This window comes from Musa acuminata, chromosome BXJ1-9 (assembly GCF_036884655.1).
Source record: "Musa acuminata AAA Group cultivar baxijiao chromosome BXJ1-9, Cavendish_Baxijiao_AAA, whole genome shotgun sequence".
Classification (NCBI taxonomy): Eukaryota; Viridiplantae; Streptophyta; class Magnoliopsida; order Zingiberales; family Musaceae; genus Musa; species Musa acuminata.
Window position 1 is genome coordinate 39,604,550 of NC_088335.1, and position 10,451 is coordinate 39,615,000.

The 10,451-nt window shown below is 35.8% G+C and overlaps 1 protein-coding gene across 1 annotated transcript in view; it reads right to left on the reverse strand.

Moving 5' to 3' along the window:
• Positions 1–8,702: 8,702 nt before the first annotated feature.
• The window catches only part of LOC135594333 (gibberellin 2-beta-dioxygenase 8-like), a 1,940-nt gene continuing 191 nt past the window's right edge, over positions 8,703–10,451 (reverse strand). The window contains exons 2-4 of the mRNA XM_065084728.1: positions 9,938–10,400; positions 9,332–9,653; positions 8,703–9,002 (exon numbers count right to left, since the gene is read on the reverse strand). Coding sequence (XP_064940800.1) covers positions 8,772–9,002; positions 9,332–9,653; positions 9,938–10,400 — 1,016 coding nt within the window. The 3' untranslated portion in view covers positions 8,703–8,771. The remainder of the gene's footprint in view (positions 9,003–9,331; positions 9,654–9,937; positions 10,401–10,451) is intronic.

The window sequence follows — 10,451 nt, forward strand, 5'->3', positions numbered from 1 at the left end:
CCAAAAAAATCAAATTAGCACCACTAGACCACTACAATTGATCCATTCGGACTTATTTGGACCAATTGACACAACAAGTCTAGGAGGAAGCAAATATACTTTTGTAATTATGGATGACTATACTAGGTACACTTGGACCTATTTCTTAGTTCACAAAAGTGATTGTTTCAAGTGCTTCTCAAGATTTTGTAAACTCACTCAAAACGAAAAGAGCTTCATGATTTCATCAATTTGGAGTGATCACGGTGACGAATTTCAAAACCATGATTTCCAAAATCTTTGTGAAGTTAATAGATATAACCACAACTTCTTCACTCCAAGAAATCCTCAACAAAATAGAGTAGTTGAAAGAAAAAATAGAAACCTACAAGAAATGGCAAGAACTATGTTAAATGAACATAGTCTACCCAAGTATTTTTGGGCCGAAGCCGTAAATACAGCTTACTACATCATGAATAGGGTTCTAATAAGACTGTCTTCATCAAAAACTCCCTATGAATTATGGAATAATAAAAAACCAAATGTTTCTTATTTTAAAGTTTTCGGTTGCAAATGCTTTATTTTGAATGAAAAGGATGCCTTAAGAAAATTTGATGCTAAATCCGATGAAGGCATCTTTCTTGGTTACTCTTCCATTTCTAAGGCTTTTCATGTTTTAAACAAAAGAACCTTAGTTATAGAAGAGTCTATTCATGTAGTTTTTAATGAAATATCTAATTTAAAGAAAAATAATTTTGATGATGATCTTGGTTTTGATAATTTGAATTTAAATGAACCCCCTCTTCAAAATAGCAACTCGGATGCATCTTCTTCCGAAATTTTCTTACCCAAGGAATGGAAGTATATGGATGCTCATCTAAAGGAGCTAATTATAGGAGATACATCAAAAGGGGTTCAAACTCGTTCTTCTTTTAAGAATTTTTGTGCCAACGTCGCTTTCTTTTCTTAAATCGAACCAAAATGCATTGACGATGCCTTAAAAGATGATTTTTGGGTCATTGCAATGCAAGAAGAATTGAACCAATTTGAGATGAATAAGGTATGGAAGCTTGTTCCTAGACCTAGTGACCATTTAGTCATTGGTACTAAATGGGTCTATAGAAACAAGCAAGACGAATGCGGTATCGTGGTTAGAAACAAGGCTAGATTAGTGGCCAAAGGTTTCAACCAAGAAGAAGATATCGACTACGAAGAAACCTTCGCTCCTATGGCAAGATTAGAAGCCATTAGGATGCTCCTTGCCTATGCTAGTAGTAATAATTTTAAACTATTTCAAATGGATATCAAAAGTGCTTTCTTGAATGGTTTTATTTCCGAAGAAGTATATGTTGAACAACCTCCCAGATTTGAAAACTCTCTTCTTCCTAATCATGTATTCAAATTGACTAAGGCTCTTTATAGCTTGAAACAAGCTCCTAGAGCTTGGTATGAAAGGCTCAGTTCCTTTCTTATTTTAAATAATTTTACCAAAGGCAAGGTTGATACTACATTGTTTATCAAACACTTTGAAAATAATTTTCTTATTGTACAAATTTATGTTGATGATATTATTTTTGGCTCTTCGGATGAATCACTATGTGAATCATTTGCCAGTTGTATGAGTCACAAATTTGAAATGAGTTTAATGGGTGAATTAACTTTCTTTTTGGGATTACAAATCAAACAACTCAAGGATGGTATATTTCTTAACCAATCAAAATATACATTAGAATTGTTAAAATAATTTAACATGAATAATTCAAAAGCGATAAACACCCCTATGAGTACTTCGTCTAAGTTAGATATAGATAAAAATAGTGAAAATTTCGATCAAAAAATATATAGGGGAATGATAGGTAGTCTACTCTACCTCACCGCGACTAGACCGGATATCATATTTAGTATAGAACTCTGCGCTAGATTTCAATCTAATCCTAAATTATCTCACCTTAAGAGTATTAAAAGAATATTTAGATATCTTAAAGGAACTCCAAATTTAGGATTGTGGTATCCAAAGTCTGATAAATTTGATTTAATAGCTTATGCAGATGCCGATTTTGGCGGATACAGGATAGATAGAAAAAAGTACATTTGGAACATGCCAATTTATAGGACATGCACTTGTTTCTTAGACTTCTAAGAAACAAAATTCAGTTGTGCTATCTACGGCGGAAGCCGAATACATTGCTGCAAGTGCATGCTATGCACAAGTTGTCTGGATGAAAAATACATTAGAAGACTATGGAATTCACTTGAAAAGTATTCCCATAAAATGTGATAATACAAGTGACATATGTCTTACCAAAAATCCGATTCAGCACTCTAGAACTAAGCATATAGATATTATGCATCATTTCATACGTGATCATGTCTTTAACAATAATGTCGCTCTAGAATTTATTAACACAAAGCATCAATTAGTAGACATTTTTACAAAAGCCTTAAATGAATACCAATTTGAATTCATTAGAAGAGAACTAGGTATGTTAAATTGTCCCTGAAAATAAGTTTGTTTGAATGTATTTTTCGAAAAATGTCTCATCCTTGTTCCATTCTTTTGTGGATTCGATTTCATCCTTCTCTTTCGATTCAAAACGATATATTGAAGTACAACTCAATATCTCAACCTATCTTGAGTCAAACACCTCTGAAAATCAAGTAGGGGGAAAGAAAAATTTTTTCTTCTCTTACACTGCAAGCCAGCGGTGGCACCGCTAAGATCGGCGATAGCACCGCTTGAGCGCTCAGGCGCTAGGCGGTGGCACCGCTTATTTTGGCAGTGGCACCGCCCGAGAGCCCCTTTATAAGTCAAGGGGTTAGGGTCGGAGGTGACACCACCTCCAACTCGTGAGAAACGCCTCAAGCTCTCCCACATCCTCTCTAAACCTTCATTCTAGCATTTAGAAGCCTTGAAGATGATTCTTGTTGATCCAAGCTCTCCATCTTCTAAGAGATTCTCAATAAGATAATTGGTATCAAAGCAAGTCGCAGCAAGAACAAATTCAAATCCAGCAAATTGAAATTTTGAAAGAACTACGACAAATGAATCAAAAAATAGATGTCATATTTCAGTACTGTGGCTTACCTCCTAAGGATTAATCGATGTAATTTCTTATTATTACTCTTAATATGAAGTTAGAAGTCTATCATCTTCTTTTGAACAAAAACTGAACCTTTGTTTCAGATGTATTGCTAAATTCTAGATAACTGCTGATTAGGTTTTTCTTGTGAAATTAATTTTGAATGATGAACTTCATATGATTAAATTTTATGCTGACTTCTTTTGATTTTATGATCACAAACTATGTACTTCAAGTCTCATCTCCTTCTCTTCTTTTTTTTGTTGATGACAAAGGGGGAGAAGTGATGACTTGTATGACTTATGCGCATCAATAGCATGACTTATATGAATTGCAAAAGCTTGTCTTATATGCCTTGCTTATCTTACATGTCTTAATCTTTGAGTATATCGCAAGATTGGTTGATCATGAAATTCATGTTGAAAATCTTTATCATATTTTTATCTCTTGTCATTTAACTAGAAAATGATTTTCAATAGCTGAAAATTATGAGAAATACAAAGGTTCGTATTTGCTCATGCTTAATAAGACAACGATAAGTTCAATGTTAGAACTTATCGATTTATGCTTGAATTCAAAGGGATGAAATTCAAGTGGTTTTATCTTCTCACAATATGGCATATAGATAGGGGGAGTTATGTTTAACTCCGTCATCAATTGATTGTCGTCATCAAAAAGGGGGAGATTGTTGAATCTCGGATTTTGATAATGAAATCAATTGATGAGTTAATTAATCTAATCCATATTATTGAAGTTGAGTATGCAGGATTAACTACGACAGCCTAAAAACATAAAGCAAGGATACCGGAGTCAAGTTCGATGGACGTTTGAGAGTCCGAAGATTCGTCGGAGATGCTGTCGGAACCAACCAAGAAAGATCGGAGACTTGTCGGAACTTTCGGAAGTCTACCGAAGAGATCATTGGAGGCTTGCAGAGATCACCGAGAAGGCTCGGCTACTCGTTGAACTCGTCACAAGATCAGGAGCCTGCTAGGAGTCCGTTGGAAGAAACCCGAGGGCGTATCGGAAGTCCACCGGAAGAACGTAGGAAAGCTCGCCGGAACAAAACTTGACGTTGGCTGGTTAAACACTTGCTTAGGATTATATTTTTAGGTATGTAGTTCATATGTAATTAGGGTTAGGATTTAGGGACATATCCTATACCTTGGTTAGGGGCCAATTGGGCCCAAAAGAGACTTGGTTTGGGTCGGACGTAAAGCCCAACCAGAAATTTGTAAGGACGGGCGGTGGAACCGCCGGACTAAGCGGTGACACTGACCAGAACTCGAAGTGTCAGGCGATGGCACCGCTAGACTAGGCGGTGGCACCGCCCAGCACCCGAGACCAGGCGGTGGCACCACCAGTATGCCTGCCTGACAAACATTGACAGGCGGTGGCACCGCCAGTCTCGGAAACACAAGAGGAATTCAAATTTGGAGCCCAAATTTTGAATCCTCTTGAGGCCTATAAATATCCTTCAATTCTCAGCAGAGAAGACACCTTTTGCAAAGCAATAGTTTGAGATAAGAGCCTTAGAAAAGTTTTAGCAAGTCTTGTTTGTCAAATTGCTTGAGTGTTCACCTCCTCCCATCTTGTTGAAAAGAATTGTAAGAGTGTGAACCACTTGTAAAGGTTGTAATAGGGGTATTAATCCTTTCCCTACAAAGAGATTTTGCTAGTGGAAGTTGGGAGCCTCTTCGAAGAAGGCTTCACAAGTGGATGTAGGTTATTTTGACCGAACCACTTTAAAACTGTTGTGTTATCTGGTTTGCATTCTACTTTTGCCATTTACATACTGCAAACTTCTTTACTTAGTCACTACGCTTCCATACGCTTCTAAGTTATCAAGCTTCCAAATCATTTTCATCGATATTGGTTTTTATCTTACGAAAGATTTTTTCCAAAATCGAAGTTTTAATCCGCTGCACTAATTCACCCCCCCTCTTAGTGCCGCTTCGATCCTAACATAGGCGAGGTTCTTGTGAGGGTAGGAGGTGGCCGAGCAGTCTCCGACTCCGGAATAGGAAGCAGCGACACTAGAGGAGAGGTAAGCAATGGTACTACCCTTTCCAACTGAATGGAAAAGAGGAGTAGTAGAAGGCTTCGCCAGAGTTGCCTACATCCGCAAGGAAGAAGGCTCTGATACCATGTTAAAAATTAAACAAAGTAGATAGAAAGATAGAAATTGTAGAAGAAACTATGAAATGTATAAGATGTAATTGCCTAGTTCATTTTGATAGTGAGCTCTTGATAACTATTTATACACACTCAGCAGGGAGGTTATACACATTTAGCATGGAGGATTTTTCTCAACTGCTTAGAGATTTCCTCAACTGCCTTAAGGAAATCTTATCTTCTATCATGCCCCCTAAGATGTTGCTCATGTTACGGATATTAATCTTGGATCGATGCAAAGAATGGTTTACGAGCCAAAGGCTTCGTGAGTAGGGCAAGAGCATATCACTACTGTTGTTGTTGCGGCTGCGACGGCAACAACTACAGTAGAGGAGAAAGCTGCAAAAGCTATAGCAATGCTGTAGCAGAGGAATAAGTTGTAGTAGAGGAGGAAGTTGCAGCGATGTTGTAGTGATGCTATAGTAGAGGAGAAAGCTACAGTAGAGGTGCAGCAGAGGAGAAAGCTGCAATAGAGGTACAACAGAGGAGGAAGCTACAACGATACTACAATAGAGAAGAAGACTACAGCAAAGGAGGAAAGGTGGAGCAATGCTGGTGAGCGTAGCACTAGAGATACCACAGTGGAAGGGAATGGATGTTGGTGCAGATTGGTAGTCGAGAAAACAGTTGCCGTTCGCCGAGGAGGAAAGATTTATCGCACCAATGGCTTGACGACGGAAAAGCAGTAGTAGAAAGCTTTTTCTTTTACTACCGGAGGTGGAGAAGCAACAGATGAGTCGACAGCGAGAAGAGAGTTTGCTCTAGGCAAGTGGCTCTGATACCATGAAAGAAAGAATAGAATATAAGAACAATTATTGAAGAAGCTTTATTAAAAAAGTTTTATTGAAATAGCTTTATTGAAATAGCTTTAGCTTGAATATATTAACATGTCTCTCTCCTATTTATATATATTAGGAGAGGATTTTTCTCAACAAAATAGAGGATTTTCCTTAACAGAGTAGAGAGATTTCCTCATATAATTGGGGGAAATCTTATCTTCTATCAATGATCATATAATTAAGAAATTAATCGATTTTATTTTTGATGAAGAAGAAGTTTGAAACTCTAAAGTAGTTAAAATTCTAATAGTAGAAGAAGAAGTCAATAAAGCACATGATACATGGTCTATTATTAATATCTCATATGAATCTTCTCATATTTTAAATAATTCTAATTCAATTTATTCTAGTGATATTGAAACACCTTTAAGGAAATTTTAAAGTCTTTCACAGATATATCAATCTAGTGATTTTATATATTTTGTTTTAAAACTTACTTATTTCCAAGTTGTAAGTTAGAAGGAAGAATATGTGCAAGTAGTAAATGATGAACCACAAGCTATTGAAAAAAATAAAACTTGAAAGTTAGTAGATTTGACCCAAGGAAACAAACAATTAGACTTAAATGGATATACAAGTCAAAATTTAATGTCGATAGTTAGTTGAAAAATATAAAGCTCGCTTAGTTGTTAAGTATATTGGAATTTCATGTATCGATTGTTTATAAACTTTTTCTGCAATTACTAGAATTGATATAATTAAAATAGTATTAGCATTAATAGCCTAGAAAAAATGATAGGTTTATCAATTTAATGTTAAATTAGTCTTTTTGAATGAAAATTTATAAGAGAAGTTTTATGTAAAGCATCATGAAGGATTTAAAATTAAAGGACTAGAAGATAAAATATATAAATTAGATAAAATATTATATAGTTTGAAACAAACACCATAGGCATGGAACAACAGTATTGATAAGTATTTTCCTCAACATAATTTTAGAAAAAATTTAAGTTAGCCAATTATATATATATAAGCTCAAAGTATGAAAATTTTCATTATCTGTTTATATGTGGATGATATGATTTATACTAAAAATTCATCAAATATATCTACTAAATTTAAGAAAAATATGATGTCAAAATTTGAAATGACCGATCTAGGGCTTTTACATTATTTTATATGATTGAAAATTATTCAAGATACAAATTAAAATTTTTTATTCTAAGAGAAATATATTAAAGATTTTAAAAAAAATTCATATGAGAATAAATACTCCAATGAATATAAATGATAAACTTAAGCTAGATAATAGAGTTGAAAAAAATAGATGAAAACAATATAGAAGTTTAATTATAGGGTTAATTTATCTCACACATTTAAGATTGAATATTATGTTTGTAGTTAGTTTGTTATCCAAATTGATACACTAACCCTAGCAAGCATCACTTTGTAGCAACTAATAAAGTTCTTATATACATCAAGGGAACTCTCGATTATGCATTTGTTATAAATAAAAAATTTTAAATTTTATTCTTATACTTATAGTGATTGGACTGGTTGTGCATAGGATAGAAAAAGCACTTATTGATTTATATTCAGTCTTGGCTCAAGTGTGATTTCATAGATAATAAAAAAACAATAATATGTTGCTTCTCAAACTCCGAGGCAAAGTATGTTATAACTATAAGTAAGTCATATCAAACAATTTAGTTTTGAAGAATTCTAACAAACCTTCAAGAAAAACAAGATGAACCAACTCAAATCTACTACAACAACAAGTTTATTATTGTAATGATAAAGAATCCTGTCTTCCATATGTGTATTAAGTTCGATATCATTTTATTCGTAAACTGGTTAATAAATAAAAATTTTAAATGGATTACTATAGCACTAAAGATTAGTTTATCGACATATTTACAAAAACTTTAGCAAAAGAAAAAACTTTTTTTTTTTGAAGATAACTTCAAGTTACAATTATTTTGAATTAAAGGAGTGTGATAAGATTAATTCAAATATATAATATTAGATAAAACAAAAAATAAGGATTTATATTAAGATAAATATATGAGGATGAGAAGATTTGATGGAATATGATATATTTTTATTATTATTTAAAAACTTATATTTTATTTGTTATTAATATAAATAGGTCCTTTTAGAAAGCACTACAGATTTAAAAGTACTTTTTATTCATTCTATTATATTTTTCAACCTTCTCCCAAGCCAACACATAATGAGAACTAACTACATAAACATCCGTTTATCTTTGGCTAATCTCTTGAATTTATGACTTTTCTTCGAGAAAACATCTGATTGGTTTTGAGGTTTCCCATATCAATATGGTGGATGCCATTGACATTTAGAGGTCAGTCGTGAACAGAATCAGTGTGCTAGAAAGGATCAAAGGTGAAACAAGAAATAGCCGAAAAGATGTGGAGCAAGAAGTATTTTGGGGACAAGAGTAGTGATAAGAAGAAAGAATTTGGTTTAAACAAATAATTCTTTTTCAGTACAGTACATTTTGACCTAAAGATCTTTGTTGAGTTAAGTTGTGCATGGTTGTGTGTTCTTGCAATTATCTTGGATAAGAATAGAAGGGTTCATTTGAGGTCAAGTGGCCACCGGTTAAATGAACAAGCAAATATTGTGCTTTCAGAATGATAAAAACAGGGCATATCCTCTTTTTCTTGTATTTCCATATTAAATGTTGCAGGCTAGTGATATCATATATATATTTTTTGTTACAGAAACAAGCTAGCTAGAGGAGAAATCTTGGAAGCCCCACCTTATATCCACTTCTTTTCACGTCCTCTTCCACCTGTCTCCTGAACTCCCCGAAAGTGAACTTCTTGTAGATGGAAGGCTCCCTGCAACTCCCTATGGTGGACTCGTTTGATGGGCAAAGGAAATAAGCTACCGAATACCTCTCCACCTTCGTATTGGTCATCACCTTGTGCTGCACACTCTTGTAGACATCATTGCTCCATGCCTACCACGAACCATGTTGATCACCATTAGTTTGAAAATACTTTCTGGTGATCAACAAATAAAGTGTGGAGGAGAAGAAATAAGAAGAAACTAGTGGTTATTCATTAGTCTTGTGAAATCGTGGATAAAGGTTACTCTTCAAAGTGATCTCATGGGCCATGGCTCGAGTAAAAGTGACCGCAAGTAGATGCAGCCTTGCCGCAATTACTGACTGTGAGTTCCCCACCATCCGGTAGCAAACTTCCATGGTTGCAATCATTTGAAATGATTTGAGAGCACTGCTTTGACAGGGAGTAAAAATGATTTCGATCTTCATCGTGCAGAATATACCTGAAAGAGATCTCCAATGTTGACTATAAGTGCATCTGGGTTAGGCTTGACAGCGATCCACTTGGAATCCTTCCTCAGTTGCAAACCACCTACTTGATCCTGATGAAGGATGGTGAGGAAGTCGCTATCGGTGTGAGGCATCAGACCAAAAGTCTCTGGTGAGAATGGGCATGGCGGATAACGATTCAGCCGAAGGAAGCATGTGCTCTTGCTGCAGCTCTTGGTGAATTGATCCCCAGGGGACCCCAGATTCTCGGCCAGAACTCCTGCAAGCATGCGAGCCAGCTCTGACATTGTGCCTGCAAGCCTCTCCATCGCATCACTGGAGGTGCAATATATTCTTTGTCAGTTTAATGACTTGTTATGATTAATCCTATTAATAATATAGAGAATGGTCCAGTTATCTCTATCAAGTTTATTCCGTTCGGCCGAATACTTATTCTAGTACATGTTCGTAATTTAGAATCGATCGACAAAAGAAACACTAAAAGGATGATTCATATCCATTATTCAATCAATCTTCACAAATGATGCACTTGGACATGGAAGACACCGATGGTGGGCATTCTGGAGATTTCAGTGGATTTGAATCAAGAGGGAAAATACCTCAGAGAACCGAACTCCGAGCTGCAGCAATCTGGGTCAGAGATCTTAGCGAGAGGAACATGAAAGGCTTCTGACCACGAGAACTGATCAAGAGATTTTGCGGTCGGAGTTCCCCAGCGGTATGAGCCATTCAGGAGCTTGGCGCTGGCCTTCATCTCGAAGGGCAACTCGAACATCCGCTTCTGCTCCCTACTCATCTCACCCAATAGCTCATTGCTAACCCCATGGTTAAGGACCTGGAAGAAGCCCCAGTCCGATGAGGCCCTCACGATTTCTGAGACGCAAGACACCCGCTCTTCTTCGTTCTCACTCCTTAGGCTGCGCAAGTCTATCATTGGGAGCTCATGCTCTTCCACAACTTGGCGTCCTTCATGTTGTGAACGTTGCAGGATAGAGCCAGTGAACAGATCTCTGTACCTATCGAAAGGAGGGTCGCACATCATGGTTTTCCTTCTTGCGCACTCTGCTGAGGGCTAGGAATCAAGTGAGTATTGGAGTCTTTATATATATATAT